At 36.7% G+C, this 21,371-nt stretch overlaps 1 protein-coding gene across 35 annotated transcripts in view; it reads right to left on the bottom strand.

The window, feature by feature from the left end:
• The window catches only part of PLEKHA5 (pleckstrin homology domain containing A5), a 231,173-nt gene that overhangs the window by 64,396 nt on the left and 145,406 nt on the right, over window positions 1-21,371 (bottom strand). For 33 of the 35 annotated variants that reach the window (XR_011540317.1, XR_011540318.1, XM_070620710.1 and 30 more), the window contains 5 exons: window positions 17,575-17,675; window positions 14,463-14,578; window positions 10,047-10,514; window positions 3,346-3,811; window positions 353-436 (listed from right to left, as the gene is read on the bottom strand). Coding sequence is in view for 33 of the 35 variants with exons in the window: in XM_070620710.1 (XP_070476811.1) it covers window positions 353-436; window positions 3,346-3,811; window positions 10,047-10,514; window positions 14,463-14,578; window positions 17,575-17,675 (1,235 nt within the window). In the remaining 2 variants the exon portion in view is untranslated. Of the gene's footprint in view, window positions 1-352; window positions 437-3,345; window positions 3,812-10,046; window positions 10,515-14,462; window positions 14,622-16,095; window positions 16,309-17,574; window positions 17,676-21,371 lie in introns of those variants that run through there. The other 2 variants (XM_070620733.1, XM_070620737.1) reach the window with 1 other exon arrangement.

Below are 21,371 nucleotides of genomic sequence, written 5' to 3'. Positions count from 1 at the left end.
TGGCTGCTTGCTGGATTTATTCCTCTAATAAACTATTCCAACTTCTGTTTTAAGGATGAGGGAATTAACTACTAACAAAGTAAAGAAAACCACCCAGGTCATGCAATAAACCTTGAAAATATAATCTTATATTTAGGGAGTCAGACATTTAGGGAGAGGTATCCAGTAAGATACTGCAATGGCTACAGGATTCCAAATTCTTCTGATGAGCATCTCTTCCACAAAAGTAGTAATGGTTTTTCTTGGGAGGCACGTCTCTGAAAATTCAAACTTAGAAGCTATGTCAGATGCATGCGATCATGTGTAGCACGTAAATAAAACCTGATATGGTAAATAAAGATATCATACTCACCGTTTTGCCTTGGAGGCTCTGGGGACTAACAGACTGTGAAGTCAGGCCAGCTGGCATTGACCTCCTGTCAGGCACATAGACATGCTAAGAAATAAAGGCACAGTATAAACTCCGTGGTCAACGTCAGCGATGAGAAGTCTTAAATTTATATTATAAAATGCCACTTACAAAATGCTTACGAAAGAAGACAGAACTAAAATTTCTTGACTAAAATACAGATGCTCAAGAACAGAGTAATTCTATATAATCCGGCTCAGTGGTTCTCAAACTTACTGGTCTCAGGACCCCTTTATATTCTTCTTCTTTTTTATTTTGGTGAGGAAGATTGGCCCTGAGCTCCTATCTGTTGCCAATCTTCCTCTTTTTGCTGGACAAAGACTGCTGCTGAGTTAACATCTGTGTAAATCTTTCTCTATTTTGTATGTGGGACGCTGTCACAACATGGCATAATGAGCGGTGTGCAGGTCTGTGCCCGGGATCTGAACCTGTGAACCCTGGGCCACCGAAGCAGAGGTGGCAAACTTAACCACTATGCCATTGGGCCGGCCCCAAGACCCCTTTACATTCTTAAAAAAAAAATTTAGTGACAACAGTGGCATTGTTTTACAGTTTTGCAAATCTCTTTAATGTCTGCCTAGATTTTCATATTTGCTTCTGTATTCAATATGTTGTGATAATCTCTTTAAGTGGAAATACATGAAGAAAATCTACCCTTGGAAAAGGGAAGAGAACTTAAATAACTTTTCTGGATAAGTTTAGCTATGCATCTTTGAGATTGCAATAAAGCTGGAAAAGTGGTATTTTCTTAAAGGTTAGTTGCAAAGCAATATCTGAAACCCTATCAATGAACTTCTCATACTTTGTTACATTAAGACCCATTGGTCTATTTGCACTTTGAATGAATCTTTTACCCATCCATGATCTGGTAATAGCAAACACTGCTCATGTGGAAAATACTGGTTTGGTGACTTATGCAGACTTCCAAATGTGGACACACACTAGTATACAAATAGCAGTAACTCACATTTGTTAATACCACCGCTGATTTTTAAGCACTAGAAAACTGTCAATCTCATGGCGGCAGGTACAAGATTTTCAAATTCTAATTTTTGTTTGAAAGCTCAGATGTTGTCATCAGCAACACTGTCAGTTGTTTCCCTTGAAGTGACAGGTTAACATTTCACTCTGAGAAGTGTCTGTCAAATACCAAGTATGAACAACTACAGTTAGCCTGTCATTCGTCCTTTCAAGTAAAAATGATGTTTCATGAAAAAAGGAGCTAGTCCAGCTTGCAACTCAAAGAATCACCCAAGTGTTTTCCTGTGAGACAATCTTTAGGACTTTGGTATGCAACAGAAATGCTTTAAACACATTTCTCACTTCATCACACAGACTATTAAAATGATATGTAATAAAAGGTGGAGATTGAATAAAATTATCTTTTACTGTTTCATCAAAGGGATTCTTAAGTGAAATTGCTACTTTATTTATTTTTATCTCAAGTATGTGTCAGTGAAGCATACAATGACCACTAGTACAGTCTGGAGCCACTCCCTTGCTTTATGCTAAGGTGCCAGTACTTTTACCCACCATTGCTTATCCCCTATTAGAAAATGGTAACACAGTGAATAATGCTTTATTGTTATTACAAAACATGTTGAATTTACTTACAGACTCCCTGAGAGGGTCATGGGGACTCAGGGGTCTGTGGATCATACTTTGAGAACCACTGATCATATCAAGGAAGCTGACAGGATAGTTTGAAAGAAAAATCTGGCAACGCTGGAGCAGTTTTTTGAGCGGAGGAAGAGGAGGAGACGTTTAGCTGACTGGCAACTGGATAGACAGCACACCTTCACCTCATATTTGTTGTTGAAACAGATGATAAATCTTGGGCAAGAATATGAAAACTACTAACAACCATGAGAATGCTTTTCAGCCACACACTAAATTGTATTAGACCAGTTTTTTCTTGAATATTGTGATCATTTTTATCAAACACGATTTAGCCTTTGGATGTACCAAGTGACAAAATATCGAACTTTGTTACAGTGGAGTTCAAAGTGAGCCTTCTTTTGGTGAGGCAAACTAAAGCTTCCTCCAAAGGAAAATTCTTGATTGATTGATTAATTTCTAACTAACATTTATTTATGGAAAAATCAAGGAAATGCTTTATGCAGTGATGTCACTGAAGGATTCAGCCTGTCACAAGGATAAGAAAAGATGCATTTTAAAATGGTAAAAAGCAAGAAATACTTTAGCATTACAAAGAAAATGAGAGAAAAATTCCCTTTCACTTTAGGACAGACATTACAGAACTGGCTGCATATAGGCTGATTGATCAAAACAACTGCTTTAGCATCATGAAAAGCTGATCGATACAAAGCACTCCGAATTCACTTCAAATAATCGACTAAGCAAGGCGTAAGCCAACTCACAATACAAATTAAAATATGATCTCAGTCTGTATCTTAATTTTTAAAACATATAAATACTAATAAGCATTGTTACTCTAATATTAAAGTGGGTATCTAAGCAGGTATTTCAATATGCCATATATTCAGCTGGTTAGAAGATGAAGCTGCACTTTGATCTTAGCAAAGAACAGGATGAGCCTGACACAAGAGTGCAGGTACGCTGGAAGAGGGCAGGTGTAGAATTGGCAAGTGTGTCAAGAGCCAATAAAAATGCATGCGGTCTTAACCTACATGCAAAGTTGATGAGATCTGCTATCAAGCAGAGAAGAATGCATAATGCATCTGCTCCAAAGAACTCTTTCCGTGCTCCTGAGAGATGAAGCGTTGCAAGCTTAGGTTTTATACAGGAGATTTTGACATTGCAGATTACTCTTCCTTAATTCTTAAAACCAAAAAAGAAGGGCTGCCTTGCTTACCTCCTCCCTATTTGTCGCTCACATTTAAAGAACAGAGTGCTAGAAATAAAACCCAGCATCCGCACAGCAGAAGTTCCCACGGGATTAGCAGATCTTTTACCTTAGGGTGATGGGCCCTGTGCCTGCGGTCTATCGTCACATCTCCTCTCTGAATGGGTGAAGACACTTCTGATCTGTAGGTTCGCTGAGGGGAGTATCCCTGATAAGCAGCAATTGACCCATGGGAAGGTGATGTGGGAATAGAGTGCATGGTCTGGTCAGAAATATTAACCATGGTTTTAGGACTGGTCAAAGTGCCATGACGAGGGAGGGTGCTCTGCTTATTATAAAACTGACGCTGCTGCCATTCGTAAAGCTGCCACATCGTGTCATCTCTCATTGATCTCCGCTTCTCTTCCACTCCAGGTCCTGCTATTTTGTCATGAGTGGAGGGCGTCACGCTGCAGATACTTTCAGGCCTGGTCTTGCTGTTTCTTGGGAGAGTTCTATAACCTTCAGGGTAGCGGGCCACGATCTGGGCTCTGTGGCTTGGCATATTTCTTGGTAGTGTTTGGTAAGAAATTACTCTAAAATAAAAGAATAATTGAAATGTAAAAATAAAGGAGAGAGTGGTTTTCTAGATTCTAGAGTACATTTTCTTTTCTTCTGGCATGTAAAATATACATTAGGACTTATTTTTCAAAAGATCAAAATATTATACAAGTTATAAATTTGATGGATTCAATACATTAAGTAAACAGCATCCATGTTACTTACATAAAGCCTATTAATTCCACACAATGTGCAGTTTGGTTTAAAGAAGGAAAAATGTTAAACTTCTTTCAGAAATAAGAATGTTCAAGATCTAACCTCAAACCTGTCTCCATATCTTATTTGTTTTTATATAAATAAACTCCTAGAATGTCATTTTCATACATTTCACCAGCACAGTTGCATAGGATTTCTGTGTATGCATGGGATATTGAAAGTGTTTGGTTGTGCCTATGGAGCATGAAGACAGGAAATGAACTAGTGCAGGTGTATGTGACAACTCTGCTGCGCCATCTCCCTCAGACAGCATGACTATGGGAAGAAGCACATCAGTAGATTTCTGGTTGGAATAAATAATTTCCCTTGATAACTTTCCTTAATTTGAAAAATAAAAATGACTTGAAGCTAAAGCTCAAAATTCAATTATTTACAGACAAAATACTTAAACATGACAACATTTCAGATATAAAACTGCAAATCTTAGGAATTTTACAATGTTTCTGACATAGAAATTAATATTTCATGAATGGTAATCAACATTTGTGGGGAGCTTTTTAAAGCAATGCAAAAAATTCCTTATGTATATTAAGCATTTAAAATAAAGTTCTTTTAAAATGCTAAATGTTTAGATATGAATATGTAATGACATATTACTAAGCATAGATTATTTCAGTTTCCTAAAATGAAAGAATAAAATTTCAGTTTATGATTTTTTAAAAAGACAGTGATAAAAATATCTTTTTTGAATTTATCAAAACTGTCCTTGTGCTAACTTCGTGCTGGGTCACACATATTATATAAAAAGGATTTTAAAAAGTCAATTGAAAACTCTAAATAAAGTTAGCATTTGTCTTTCCCTATTACCTTCAGAGGTAAGTATAAGGTATAATTACAATTCAAATTCTAAATGCAAACATAACCTTTTAACAATAGTAACCACAATAAAATCTAGATTAAAAAGAACAATATTAAATCACAAGTATTCATCTTATGCACCATCTTCTTTGGCATAAATTTACATCCTAATATCATATCTAATTCAACGAACCAAACATGTGGGAAAGCTGGGACCCCATAAACCCAGGTTTCCTGATCTCTTCTTTCTATGTTTAGTTAGTACCTTTCTCCTGGTTAGTTACTGTATCTTCGCCATAGAGTATACTTGGGAATTGTGCATGCATAATTGCATAATATTTTGCTGCTTCCTAATGGGTGGTAAAATGTCAAAGATGTTGGTGATTACATGGGCCAGAAGACTCGATTTGTAAGTTACTTGACCATACTCTTAAGAATCTGGGCAGCCCGGGCTGATAATCTGGATATCAGAGCTCTCTTTTGACCCAAAGACTGCTCTCAGTAACAATGCATAAATACTAATGTATTATAAAAAAAAGAGATTTCATTATGATCAGACGTAATAAATTGGGTGCATCCTGGGCTATGAGCCATGGTAACAACAAAAATCCCTGCACAATTTGTACCTACTAGGGCAGTAAAATTACGTTACCTTCATACAAGTGAGAGAACCTCATGTTAGATACACCTTTTTGTGGCTTAAAACACCCACAGAGGGGATCCAGTTTTGAATAACAGAGCAATACAGTGGAAAAAAGCAGTTGATCAAAACGAGGAAGGCTAAGTTTTGATTCTTGCCTTCCTACTAAGTATGGAGACCTTAGATGAGTTACTTACATCTTTTGGGATTCACACAACAATAAAGTGTGTGTTTTGTGGGGTGGGTGGGAGAGCATGAGGGGAAAAGACCAAGACATCATATTCCTTTTAATATTTTGGTTAAGAAAGAGTTAGTGAGCCAGCTAGAACTAGAATGCAGGTCTCAATTCCTTTTCATTATGCCAATGATTCCCAAACTTTTGTACTTACTGAAAAAGTAAACTAATCCTTGTATTTTAAAAACTTTGCCAAAAGTATGGAAATTATTTTTTAAAAACCTACTTTACTTTTTTTATCACAATGATTTAACTAAAAATAAAAAGATACCCTCCAAATTAGGAAGGGCATAATCTTAAAGTGCTAGGGTTCTTCATATGCTATCAAAATCTGGCCGAAACCTTCTGGGATTTGGTTTTCTCATCTAGAAGATGATTTGATCATAAAGTTATTTTAAAGTTCTAAAATCCCATGTCTTATTTTGTACTTGAAATATTTCCAATTCCTTCAACCATTCCCCCTAAGCTAAATTTCCTTCATCATGCTGGTTGTTCGTCAGCTTTTCAAGCCTGATTAAAACAGCCCTGTTCAAAACTAAACAAAACCTCCCAACCCAAGAACCACTGCAGGAAGCCCAACCATCTGATGACCCTAGGACTGGAGTGAGGGAGAAAAGTACCCAATACTCTGATGAAATCAGTATAAAGAGTTCAATTCTTTGCTGCTTTCTCCAGGTATATTTCCTATTTTTTTTCCCTGCCTAGTCTCCCTTCCTATCCTCACCTTCCCTGTTAACACGAAAGCAAGAAAGTGGACAAAGTCTAGAGTTGGCCACCCCATGGCTATCTGCTCAGAAAGTGCGTCAGCAGGGGAAGTTGATTCCATCCAAGAAATTCTGCTCTAGCACTAAAGCAATTTACCCCAACATACCATGGTTTATTTGGTCATTCATAAATTCAAGAAATATTAGAGTGACCTTAATAAGCAAAAGGCTCTGGATTAGGCACTGAACTGTATCCCTGAAGCATACACGGACAATATAAATGATGATAACTTTATATATTGTTTGGAAATCAGTGAAAAGATCATTAATAATCATATAAAGAAGGGGACGTACATTGTCAATCTAAAACACACTAAAAACTGCCTATAAACAAATGTTTAAATTCCATTTAAGAAAATCTAATTATACCAAATACCTCTATCAGAGCTCTGAAGCATTCATACCATGTGAGCTGGTTCCTGGTGTAGAGATGTATACTGAACTTGAACTGTCCACCTATCATATGATCATTAGCAGCTGCAGGCTATTTTCCTACTAAGCTTGGCTAACTAATGACTACAAAATTTAAAAGGCTCTTCTGCCACCTTTGGAACCACTTTTGGGGAACTTTAATAAAAAATCAGGTTATTATCAAGTAAGTTTATTTTTATCCCATATATTCTCCTGCATTTTGATACCTGTTTTTCAAAAGCTATGGTTTCTTTCAGTGGTTTTCGCCAAAGAAATTCAAATTAAGCAAAGTGTGACTTCCTTTTAAGTGAAAGCTTAAGAAATGAACACTGTGAGCTCCTTCAGCAGGTTTAGGGCTCCGTTCACCAGCAGCTGCCTGTCACACACCATGAAAACCCTGTCTCTGTGATTATGCCATGCAGAATAATGGCCTAAGGCACCAGACATCTCAGCAGGGCCTGCCACCTCACAAAGGAACTGAAAGGCTCTGTCCGCAGGTGCAGGGAACTCCTATCTGACCAAATATTAAACTTCTTTTCTTTCCATCAGAACTTTAATAATAAAAGCAACCCTCTCATAAGTGTTGCAAAATCAATTATTCCACGAACTACCATTACGCTTCTTTCCACCAATAAAAATGATTTTATTACACAACATCACTATTTTTTAAGTATGAAATTTATATAATAATGTAGCTAATATAGCTCAGTGATCCAAATGGGACTGTAGCCGTGAACCCGAAGGAGCAATGTGGAGAAAATCTTAGCTCAAAATAACCGAAGATCAGCCTGCGGAAGCTGCAGGGCTGCATTCAAAAGAAAAGGTCAGTGACAGCCTTTATGTATGTTAAATATCCCCATCAAGGGACCTAAAAGTGCTTAGACACATATGTAAGCCCCAAAACTTAAAAAACAAACTTCCAGATATTTGTTGAACCCCTCTGACTACACACTTTCAACCTTAAGAAAATATGATTTACTTCAGGAAAAGCGATTCCACTAAGAAGTGAGATTTAATTTGCTGGGTAGAGATTCAGGGAATCTTCTAGCTGGGATTTTTATTATCGTTTCCCTGAAAATGATTACCTTAATAAGTACTTCTAAACATCCTTTCATTTGTTTTTTTCCAGAACTATCTCTGGCCTCTCTTCTGTCTAATCAAATTTCATTTTTGAAACAGAAAATGTTTCTCCCAACTCTCCCTTGGGAAAATTAGGAAAGTGAGGCGTGAGGGTGGGGAAGAAGAAAATGGAAGTGAACAACATATCACAGAATGTTTCTGCAGCCTGGCTGAGATAACAAAAGATAAAGCCAAGCGGACCCAGGACTCTGAGCTGCACTGCTGAGAGAAAAGAGACTGCCTGACAACCGCAGACGTCAGCCATGACCGCTGAGAAAACTGGAAGGACATTCCTGTACCTCAGAAGTTTCACTATTAAAATAGTTAATCTTCATTTAATCTTAATAGTAACGTCATTGTTTTCTACTACTGAGAGGTAAGTGTTACAATAACTCTTCGGTTAATTTTTATGCACACTCGTACATTAAAGTACTTTCAAAGTTTTGCATCACCAAATTCCCACCTAATGAGAGAACAATTTCTCAGCCACAGGCTCCTAGTTTCTTCCATTTCCTCTGGCCTTTATTTTTGGTCTCCTTTGTAGGCCCCTTCATCCTTTTTTTCCTTAACTGTAAATGTTCTTTCAGCTTCTCCCTTTGAATCTTATTTCATCCAGCCACCTGCTGAATTAATTTATCTACTCTCATTCTTACCTTTAAGGACTTCTGCTACAACGATGATGCCCCAAACCTTATTCAAGTCCAGATCTCTCTTCAGAGATACAGACAACAGGCGCCTCAAATTTAACCCATCCAATCACTCATTACCTTCTCTCTTCCCAAATCTTTTCTATGCAGTGAAAGGCACCAGACAACCCTTGATAACCACGCCAAAAAGCAGGGTGTCATTCTTGATTTCCCCCAGCCACTCAAACTAGACTTGAGTGAGACTACTTTGCAATCAAGCACATCCGACCACTCAACTAGTCTTGTCAGTTACTTCTTGAATACATCCTCTTCCTCTCCTCGTTCCACTTACTCCATTTTTTTTGAACTTTCTCCAATTCATTCTCCAGATTCTGCAGCTGGAGTGATCTTTCTGAAACACCACTCTCTTCTGGCTTTTTTCTCTCCAGCCTTATTTCTCATCTATCATCACAGCAGTTAGTTATACCTAAGCCATAATGGATGTCTGTGGATTCCTTTCCCTGTTCCCTGTCAACTCTGGAATTTTGCATATCTAAACCAAGATAAGTATACTATCCTTTCTATCTCAACTTGTATTTCATCTCCTCCAGAAAGGTTTCCCAGAATCCTGAGATTGTGTTGGTTGTCTCTGAAACACATTCTTACAGCATTCTGTTCTTCCTTCACTGCATTTGTCACAATACACTGCATCTGCTTCTTTTACTCTCTCCTCTACTAACTAGGTAAGAATCTCTGTGAGAGAAATCTGGACTAAATCTTTTCACTATTTTACTTTCTGGTCCCATGTTTAGCACATAGTAGTTATACAATAAATACATGAAAGAACAAGTGTGTGTATGAATGAATAAATGCTTGGATGAATAAATATAATTCATGTGCATTACGAGTTTAAGAAAGCCAAGGAATGAGACTGAGAATGAGAGAGCATAAGCCTTTACTGTCTTCACATTACTCGTCTCAGGAGATCCTTGCATTGCACCAAGCTGCAGAAGCTACTAATGGAAGACAGTCAGAGCAGGGTGGTGGGGAGAGTGAAGACAAGTTTTCATTGGGGGTGGGGTGGGGGGGAGAAAGAGTGGGACTAGGTCTTGCTCTCTTCCTCATCCCAAACAAACGTGGTCTCTACCCACAGCCTAAGCCTTCCCTTGTGCAAGGCCAGGGAGGATGACTCCTCGCCATTAACAAAGTTGGGTGATAGAACAATGGGAGACAGAGAGAAAATACATCTGATTACTATGAAGAAAAGATATAGCAATGAAGCTGTTAACATCTAAAACACAATTTAAACTAATACTTTTAATCAGTATCTCAGAAACCAATCTCCACCAACACAGCATGAAAGAAACCCGGGTTCATAACACATAACGACAAGACACTCACCCCCTGGCTTCTTCTTCGTGACCCCTCCCCTTCTGGATTTTAATCCACTGTTCCAACTGTTGCATTGAATTCGTTCTCTGTATGACTCGATCAACCTCTGTGTGTAAGGGCCCTGCATTTGGGTGGTTTCCACCTCTAAGATCTGCCAGGCTAACATTGACTGTTTTGCTCTCTGAACTATTCACATTGACTGGCCTGTAGTGTCCAGCCTGAACTGGGCATGTTGACCTGCTCTCATATTCAGATGGCAGAGAATTCAACTTTACGCTGTTAATTTTTGTTAAAGGTCTATCTTGACCATCCTTCTGAAATCCGTATTTTTCAGCTTCTAATGCCTTTTTTTCTTCCGTTTTGCTTATTTCCTTGTTTTTCTGGTTATTTTGGACCTCTGGTTTAATTAGCACTCTATGGTTGGGAAAGTTATTGATTTCTTTAGTTGGTGCATTTTCAGATGTAATCTTGTCCACTCTGAAATCAGAGAAGAAAATCATAGTAAGTTAGGTGAAAACTTGGCACATGTTATTTCTGGGATTCAATCTAGGAAAAACATAAAATTACCTTTGACTCTACGAAAAAAACACAAAGGGTCACAGAGGACAAATCTGCACAAACTCCCAATGTTGTAGTACGAAAATTCAAGCACAACACCAGGATGTATAAATAGAAAGGGGAGAAAGAAAACATAAAATATACAGTGTATGAAGCCCTGGAGGATAAAGAATGATGAGTGTCCCCACCGCTAGAAATTTGGAAATAAAGCAAATAAGATTGCCCTTTGACAGCAAAACCACAAAATCCACAGTTGAAGGACCACAGAGCTAGTCATTTGAAATAAACAACATGGCATCCCGCCAGGAGGCCTAATTCATCATGAGACAAACATGAGGCTGGTTTGTGGAAATGGCTGCACCAGGAAATTATAGTCTTATGCTATCAAAGATCTGAACCATGTGACTAACTGTATCCAAGAGGACCTGAGTTTCAGTTAAGAGCTCTTGGAGCCAGACTGCATGCCTTGCAATTTCTTCAGCTTGTAGCCCTGCCTCTTACTAGCTGTCTTTGGGTAAGGTGCAGAAATTTACCACGCCTCAATCTCCTCAGTGGTAAATGGGGATAATTGCAGCACCACGGTGACACGATTGTTGTGAGGACCAGATAAATCTATGAGTGGCTGCCACAGATTTTATTACCATTATCATTCCATCTCATCAAGCAATTTTAGATTAGAATCTGGCATCCTGTGTCCATCTCCCCACCGGAGGCATGTGCTGCTTAACAGCATGTGTCTGGGCCACTGGACAGTTTTATTGCTCACCATTCCAGCTGCTATAGCTAAGTCTTTTTGATGAGCATCAGCTTTCTTGAGACCGATCACTTCCAGGCTCTGACAAGACCAAGCTGAGTGTCTGAACCTGCATGGAATTGTCAAGATCATGCCACGTCGGGAGGCCTCTCAGGAACTAGCCAACATTCCACATTTCAATATATAACAATGCTACTACAGGATCCTAAGTGTGGTATTGCTGTCAGTTTCAGTGATGTGTGGAAAACACATAATCCATACATATACACTATATATAAATAGTTTGGAATAGGATCAGTGAGGAAAAAATGGAAAGAAATGTGACTATTTTCCTTGGAGCAAAGTTATGGGATTATCCATATGTTTAGGTTAGATACAACTTACGGCTTCTAGATTGGTAGCAATATTAGACACTGGGAAAGTTTATGAAGATACGCTATGGAGCTTCTTTCCCTTGAAAGGTAAAAGTCAGAGATGATTTACACTAAAGTGAATTTATCCTTGCTAAATTTGCGTGGGGGAGATTTTTAACATCGAATATCAAATACCTGAAAAGATTTTTAAAACTTAGTTACCTCTAGTCTTTCTAAAGCTATTATTTTAAATTAGACTGTATTGGCTTTTTTCTTTTTCCAAAGATTTACCATTTAAAAAATGTAATTAAAAAAAGGCACATATGCTGACTTTTCTCTAAATGGAACAAAACTGATTCAGAACTGTATACTAAGATAACATAAATAATGTAAAACTTGTGATCTAATTTTTAAAAATGACATTTAAGTTATTACAGAAGATACAAAGAAATATAGAAAATGAAAATAATGAGCCTGGAGATAGAAATTATTCAGAGAATGTCTATTATGCTTAGACTCTTTTATGCCATAACTGATCTGCACACTAGGGGACTATGACATTGTACTTCACAGGTCAGATACTTTATGAATTTAGAAGAAATGAACTATCTAGTTAAAAATTGGATATCTCTTATCTCTTAGGTGGTATCTCTTATGTGTTAGGCGATGCACCTTGATAACTATTCCTAAGTATTCTGGCCATATAGGAAAGAGAGCCCAAGCAGACAAAATCTCCCTATCCATATGAAATAAAATATTACAATAATTAGGTACAGTCAATTTGAATTGGTTAAGACAAATGGGGCAGGATAAAAATGCTAACAGCTAGAAGTAGAATAAAAGATGTAATTTCTACAGGATAATGGTGATGGACACGAGGCTGCGCACACAGGTGGTGCTCAATCGTTCCTGGCTAGCCACCCAGATTATATCAATACAACAGGCTAAAAATTGTTCCCAGTACATAATCAACTAATAGGTTGTCAGAAGTCAAACCAAAATATCGACTGTCATCTTTTTCACCCTAAATTATAGGTTTTTAGAGTGGAAAATACAAGAAAAGAAAATGGACATAAATTGAAATTCTGAGATAAGTACAACATACCATATTGACATTATCTGGAAATAAAATTTTAATTATTGATTTCTGTATTCTAAATAATTGCCTGAAAAATTTACTCTGAGGTTAAAATTATCTTAGGATTTTCAATTAATTCTTTTCACTTACACATTCTCTTTGGCTATCAGTGCTAATCACCTCGGCTTTACTTCCATTTGGGTCATTTTTACACATGGAATTCCAAAGTGGATTTTCCTTTTATTAGCTCTCAACCTAGAACATGCATATGGTTGAGGTGCGTTTTCTTAAAAATAGGTATCCTAGAGTTCAATCCTGGGCCTTCTTCACTTTTTTCGCTGTCTTTTCCCCTAGCTCTAATTACTAGTGATTGGTTTAGTTGATTTGGATTTGATATTTTAAAAAATAAACACAAACATATACCATCAACTTAAGTCTTTTAACCAACAAGTCAAGATTTTATTAATATGTACACTGGAAAAAACAAAAAAGACTAAAGATATACACTGTAACAATCTCCTAACTTCCTGAGAAGAGAGAAAAAAGACGAAACTTACAAGTTAGCATCTTTTTAATATAAGGCAGCTGCTCAACTGTTGCTAAACTGGAAAAAATTTAATTGTATCATGGATCTTTCTTCAAATTACAGAAATATAAATTTTTTGTTAAAGATTTTAATTTTCCTTTTTCTCCCAAAGCCCCCCAGGTACGTAGTTGTCTATTTGTAGTTGTGGGTCCTTCTAGTTGTGGCATGTGGGATGCCGCCTCAGCATGCCCTGATGAGTGGTGCCATGTACGCGCCCAGGATTCGAACTGGCGAAACCCTGGGCTGCTGAGGCAGAGCTCGCAAACTTAACCACTTGGCCACGGGGCTGGCTCCTATAAAAATTTTTTTAAAGCACATTATTCAGCTGCTATTTATGGAGTTTCGAAAGAGATTTCCTCTCACTAGTTCTTAACATAGTTTAATATTAAAATGATTCATATGTTCAAGCAGGAAAAGAAAATCACACTTTGATCAACTTTAGCAGTACACATTTATATTATCAAGGAATCTGAGTACTGAAGTCTCAAAAAAAGGTAGGTAGAATTCATCAAGAAGTAGATATATTTAGAAATAATCTAAACACTTGATGAACTATATTCTGGAGCCATTCATCATAAAAAAAAAAAATCAGAATTAACCAGGAAATGCTGAAGAAGTAAAACTCATCAAAAGTTTTTATTTTAATTTATTAAACTTCAAACATACAACATAATATAAAAACACAGTGAAATTAACTTCGTGAGTATAAATTCTCTTCTAAGATTTAGGACCTTAAAAAACAGTGTCATGTGTAGTTGTAAGATAACAATTAAAAATGTACTTACCGGAAATTAAAGGTAATTCTGTAAGAAGAAAGAACATTCAGTTTGAATGTTAGGATTCTGGATTCACCTCAGTACACTGATAGGTGAAAATGAATAAAGAGGAAAGGTGGAATAAAAATGCAGGTGGTATCTGAAACTAACTAAAGGTGTATTAGTTTAATACACAACATGAACTAATCCTTGCTTTCTGAGGAAGAAATGATTTCATATCATGACTATTAAAATGACATGTACTATGACAGTGACATACTTGCAAAGCATGGACTAAAATGTAAGTGGAAATCACCATTATTTTCCCTACAAGCCTTTACCTTTTCACAGGTTCTGTCTGGACCAGGGCAGCATCTAACATGGCTTTCATCCATAACTCCATTTCCTTTCCTGTATCAGTGCAGAAATAATAGGTCCGCATGTTTGGATGGGCTGCCTGATTGAAAATGACACGATCGTTTTAAATAGAAATATGGGATCTGTAAAAGAAAAAGAAAGCAAGCTAAGTGGTTCCCCATATACACCATTACTATCAAATCTCAGAGAAAGCAGACTTGTCATATACAGATATAGAAATGAATGACTTAAGAAAAATATAATTCAATCTTGGAAAATATTAATTATTAAATATTTAATATTAAATATTAATTTTTTCTCCTAACTTTACCCTTTTGCTTTTAGTTGAAATATATTTGTATCTTAATATAACATTTATGTCTTGAAAAGGATATAATTATTAAGTTTTTTCTAACTTTACCATTTTTATTTTAAAATTAAAGAACAAAAAGTGTAGGGGAAGGTAAGGAGATAAGAAATGAAGCACCTAGTTGTGCCTGTTCCATGTACACAGCCCTAGTAATTTCCATTTACTGCAATTCACATCTTTTTACTCAAGAATGTTCCAGAGCAACCAGCAGCAAAATTCAATGGAGCATTTCCCCCATGTGTTAGCAATTCCTTCAGTCCTCAAAAGGTGCTGCTGTTAAAGCATTTTGTCTAATCCTTCTAGATACCTACACACAAACATAAAAGATTTATAAGTGATCCAAAATGGCATTTCCCTTTAGCTTCTCTTCTCGAGTTTTAGAGATAAAATGTAAATATTTCGGGTCCGTGAAAGAAGGCCTTTATGGTGGTTCAATCTGCCGCTATTCCAGAGAAACAGAAGAAAACAAAAAAGAAGGTGCTGATGAGGGATTGCTACCCGAGTGCGCAGCTTAACTCGGGGGCTGACGGCGCACACGGCGACAGCAGCAGTAGCTGTTTGAAAGGAGGAAAAAAAAAAGCCGAGATGGGGACTTCTGTGGGGGACACATTCTTAACTTCCATTTAAAAATGCCTCTGACAGTTTCCTATTAGACACTGAAAGACTAGGGAAGATTAAAAAAGGCTATTTCAGCACAGAATGAGGTAAAGAGTACTAAGTGTGTTGTTAGCCTGGTAAATATAAAAAGATGAGAGGAATAAATCTGGAGATACGCACTTTACTCCAAGATCTTGACTATCTGCTTTACCTAGAGTGTCAAATCAGCTTCATCAAAATATTTTTCAGAAAGAATTAGGGTATAAACAAATTCAATAACCACAGTGATCAAAATAACTACATACAACAAATCTCACTTGACCATGTAAGAGAGAGAAACCTATCTACAGAAACAGCGCAAAGGAAACAGCTTAAATGCTACACGCTGTTAAAATGATGAAAACCACCACAAAATATCACTGGACTGTTGGATGGGATTCTGGAGAAATGAATAAAGACCACTGTCCATATCTGTGATCAACAGAAGGAACGGCGGGGGCTGGTGCTAAGAAGATTCAGTAGTAGCCAGGACTCAGACACTAATGAACCACCCCACGCGTGCCATCTGTCACATGGAAATATTTACCAGGTGATGGCAAACTTCTCTATCTAGTTTTAAGTTCCACAATCGTCCAGAAGTTCCTACTTACCACTGTGATAAAGAAGTAGTATCAATGTCAACAGACTTAGCAGGAAAAGCAGCTCAGCAATTCAGAGGAAACAGAGAATTTGAAACAAATTACTATTCTTGTTACAGATAAAATTTAGCCAAATAATTACAGAGAAAATAGATTTAACATGCATGGTCACTTTTTTTTTTTTTTTGCTATTTTAATATTCTAGTGGTTTTTTTTTAAGAGTCTAAGAACCCTGCAAAATATCCTATGAATAGTACGAAGCCAATAAACATTTGCCAAACTGATGAGCAAGCAAAAACATTTAACTCCACGGCCAACAGCAGTGCTAGCATCACACAGTTCTACACGTGTACTTTATCAAGTTATTATTTTAGGTCATCAGTATTAAACTTTATTATAGCATCTTAAATATTTAATTCTGTTTCTCTGGTTCACACTGCTAATAAAATTTATTGAAATATGAAGCTAGTCCCCTCTCATCCACAGGTCTTTGCTCAGACAGTACTTTCTCATTGAGGCCATCCACCACCCCCTCCCACTATCAGCTCCCTGCTCTTTTTTCTCCATAGCTGATAATGTAATACATTAATTAGCAAAAGTTGTAAATCAGCTGTAATCCTGAGTATTCTTTAAAAAGTTGGATGGGAACAAAAAGCAGAATCAATTTTATGATGGTATAAACATTTTCACTGTCAAATAACAGCATATGTCACCCGTACTTCCTTCCTCTCTTTTAAGATGAAAAGTTTACATTAAACCCTTTAGAGTTCTTAACTTAAAACTGATTTAAAAATTAGGTGACCCCTGAAATTTATTTCAGCTATAATCATAAAGCAAAGAATGCAGCATGGTTTTTGAAAACAAAAAATAACCAATTTAGCATTAAAGTGGTCTCTTACTTGAGGGCGCTCCACAAACCAGCGTATCACAGAGGTGGGGGTATTGTTAGTAAGGGGAAGGGGGCCCAGGTCTGCCAGGATTTATTAACAGATTTAATGCCTCAACTTCAATATTCTCTCAAAAGTACCTGATTTTCACGACATACTTAGACCCAAGAAGATCTTTGCAAATATTCTATAAGATCATAAATGTACCAATATTATGTTAAAAAACATAGTTGTTGTATCTTATAGTACTCTCCCCCCTAAATTTATTATGAGAAAATTGAAACACACAGGAACCTTAAAGAAGAGTATAATGATCACCAGGACACAGCTGTATTTACCAACTATTAGCATCTTCACGTATTTGCTTTCTGTAGGACCATTTGAATGAATAAACATAAAGACACTTGGCCCCTAAATATTCAAGCACATGCTTCCTAACTAAAGAGATAGTCTCTTACTTAACCATAAGACTTAATTAATATATTTTAAATATAAAAATGACTGTAACGGAAATATCTTCTTATAATAATCTATGGGTCAATATCCATCTTTTAATCAATGCAAGATGCAAATACAGAATAAAACAGTATGACTATTTCCTTACCTTAAAAGCATATTTGCGATTAATGTGATCCTCAGAGGTAAGCATAGCTATCTGAAAACTAGGTAACAGTATGCTTCCCAGGATACCCTCTTCTTTCTCATCTAAGAGATAATTGAACATCTGATTAGAATTTTAAATGTTCTCCTGAAGCAGAATACATTTTCTCAAAATTTATTTTTACCAAATCAAAAGGTTCTTATATACAAATGAACTGTATTCATCTACTATTTAGGTATAAGGGAAAATATTAAATAGCAGAAGTATATACACCTCTTTACTTTTAATAAGCTTCTTTATCCCAAGCGAATCAAAAATCGGTCCCACATGTCAGAAAAATGTTAGTTAGAGATAAAAACAGCATACATTTGTTTGACATATATATTGCATTCTACAAAGCCCTTTGATATGTAATTCACTGAACATGTATTAATATATAAGTAACGACAGAGAAGCTTTATAAGATTAACCCACCCACACTTCTGGTAGGATTTAAACGCCCAAGCATTTTATGCCCAGACAAATGCATGGCTCACTTGCTCACATCCTTCAGTTTTGGCTCACACAGCTCATCATGAGCTCATGAGGTCTTCCTTGACTACTGTATTTTAAAGTGCTTCCCTTCCTAACCCATCCCAGAGTCCAGCTCTCCTCTCTCTCTGGAACTTTACCACCACCTATACTCAATACCTCTGACACACTATTTGTCTTACTTATTTACTGATCATCTTTCTCTCCCCACTAGAATGTAAACTCCATGAAGACATTTAGAACAATAGTAGAATATGCTCAAAAAAACTGAATAAATATGTATTTCAAACTATGCTATAAAAATTATATGCCTTTTAAAACATAACTTTAAAGGTTTGCCTTTACCAGTCACTCTGATACACAATAAAGTTATGGGAATAAATTACACGCCTATAAGGCAAGCACATAAAATATACCTAGGAAAGTGACAAAATATTAATCATGGCATAGTATAGATTCACATTATTAACTTGCTGCTTGGGGGCAGAGATGTTTATGAAACTTAAAATATAGAGTTCATTGCTAGAGACCCATAAGACAAATTAATTAAGCTGTGCTGATGAACTCACCAATGAGAAAAACCATAAATGAGAAATAATTCTTTTTATTATGCTTGCCATGAGAGATTTTATTTATTTTCCCCTGATTTCTAGAATATACAGTGAAACTTTCAAAAGAAAAAGTGTTGCATTAAGTAGAGGTTATTTATACAGCTTTCTCATAACAATGGAAAAAAAATTTTACTTTTACTATTCTGTGCTCACTCAGGCATAGTTCACTAATACAAGAAAGAATGAATAGAAGTGCAGATTTAGTCAAAAAGGTAAAAAACCAAGGTAGAAAGCAGCCTCTAATTAGCGAATATGACAATTTAAAAGAACGAATCACATTTTAATTTTAAATCCAACTTTTTCTTTATATAAAGCATACACTCAGAACAGCTCATGAAGTCTTTATTAAAAATCATTTTTATCAAATAATACATTCTCTTATGTCACATAATTGGAAAAAGTGGCAAGTTGTTTCAGAATATGCAGAGGCAGAATGGCATAGGGTGACTTCACTGGATTATCATGGATTGTTTCCCAGCCGGACACTAAGTAGCTATGAGATCTTGGGCAAGTTATTATTGATGCTGGGTATCTCAGTTTCATCAACGATAAAACTGAGGAAAATAGGACTTACCCCAAAAGATTGTTGTGAGGTTTACATATGTTAATAGATAAAAAGAACTCAATAATGCACACAGCCCACAGTAAGTGCTCAATAAACACTGCCATTATTATATAAGATTAAAAGGACTGCATATAAAATCTTCATCTTCTGTCAGATGACCATTCAAAGAGTTCTTCACTAGATTCCTCAAATCTTCCTAATTACGGCATTCTTCTGTTTATGTCTCTCTCAAGCCCGACCTAAGTAAACTGTCTTACTTTCTATCAGCCAGAGGGCTTCATACACTGCCAAGCAAAAGGCAGGTACTGAGTAATGTTTGTAGAAAGACATGAAAGGTCAGCTGGGCCTTTTCTAGACTGCATGACAGCCAAACTTCCCCTTCTTCAGTGAATGTGTGAGTTCTGTAAGGAGAGGGGTTTATATCGTTCATTTGTGCATCCTACTTCCTAACAAGGTGGTGCATCAAAAGAGCTCACTGCTCCCTACCATATCACTCTAAGCCATCATCGTTTCTATACAATAACTCCTAACTAGTCTCTGCTTCCTTCCTTTCCCTTTATAATCCATTCTCCAATAGCAGCTTGAGTGAGCTTTTCAAAACATAATCCAAAGCATAACACTCTTATGCTTAAAAACATCCAATTGTTTCCTTATGGCATTTATAGTAGAATCCAGACTCCAACAGATTTTTACATGGGTGTGATGGCCATTTCTCCCCTGTCCTTCCAGCCTCCAGCTTGGTACACTGGTTTCTTCCTGCTCCTTCAACATTCCAGATACTTCCTCACTTTGTACTATTGCTCCCTCTGCCTGGACCACTCTGCTCACTCTAGCTCCTCCTTGTCATTTAGATCTTGTTGAGAGTGCAGATCCAAAGAGACTTTTCCCCATCTTTCACATTATGTCCATCTTTCATATTATGACCTTAGTTTCCTAAAAGCATGTATCATGGTCTTGTTTATTTGCTGTCTCCCTGACCTCTCTAGAATGTAAGCTTCATGAGAGCTTCCTCTCACGGCTGTTTTGACACACCTGGAATGAAGCAGGTCCTGCTCAACTGTTGAATGGATTAAGTCCCAGAGTAATTTTTGTCAACAGACTGACTATAGAACAGAGCAATCTAAGCGCTCTATCACAGCTGGGTCACGAATACGCCTGCTTTATTGCAAAGAACAGTGGGAATGAGGGCTCGCATCTGGTATCGGCTTCTAACCTACTGTAAAAAACAGCAAATCACTTTCTCTCTGTCTTATTCTCCATATCTGTAAAACACAGACTGATTTGTCTAAAATTCTGACAGCAGACTCTGTATGTCGGTCTACTAGATGCTTTGAGAGATACAGAGGAAACGAATGGGACTGTTGTGCTCAGCGTCGAAGAGGAGATCTGGGTGGGGGCAAAAACTTCTGGTTAAGAGAAGTGTCTGGGTGCAAATCCTAGTCCCGACACTTGCTAGTTGTGAGATCTCAGGCAAGCAATTTGACCTCACTGTCCCTTAGTTTCCTCTTGTGTGAATGGGCATAATAAGATTTCCCCCCCTTAACAGGTGGCCATAAAGAAGAGATAAAATAGACCATCTATGTTACGTGCTTGGCATATAGAAAATGCTCAAAAAAAAAGAGCACGCTATTATGATCATCTCACTAAAATCTGATAGTTTTAATTTAAAATAAGACATTTTCTGTTGATAAAATAGTAAAGTATACATCATATACTTTTTTCCAGCTATCCGAAGGGCAGAAGTGAGCTAAATGACATTTCTTTCCTTTCTGTACTTTCTTTTTTTTATATTCCTCCTGTTTGGAGAACCATACTAAAATTAATAAATATATCGAATGTAAAATGAGTATGGTTAATAATACGGAATCTCATACTCAACATGGCTTCTGAACTCACCTTTACCCTTTTCAAATTACGTTAAAAATTCTTCTATTTTAATAAAAATGATGAGCAGCACCTTTCCATAAGCAATAATAATAGCAAATTATAAGGAATTCAATGCTCTTTTTGCTAAAAATTAAAATTAAGAAATTTTTGTATGAGAAATAGTAACAAATATTTTCTTATTTCATTTAAAGCTCTAAATAGTCCAT

This window comes from Equus przewalskii, chromosome 5, assembly GCF_037783145.1.
Source record: "Equus przewalskii isolate Varuska chromosome 5, EquPr2, whole genome shotgun sequence".
Lineage (NCBI taxonomy): Eukaryota > Metazoa > Chordata > Mammalia > Perissodactyla > Equidae > Equus > Equus przewalskii.
Note: the sequence above shows the minus strand (reverse complement) of the source record. Positions and strands in the feature narration are given on the sequence as shown.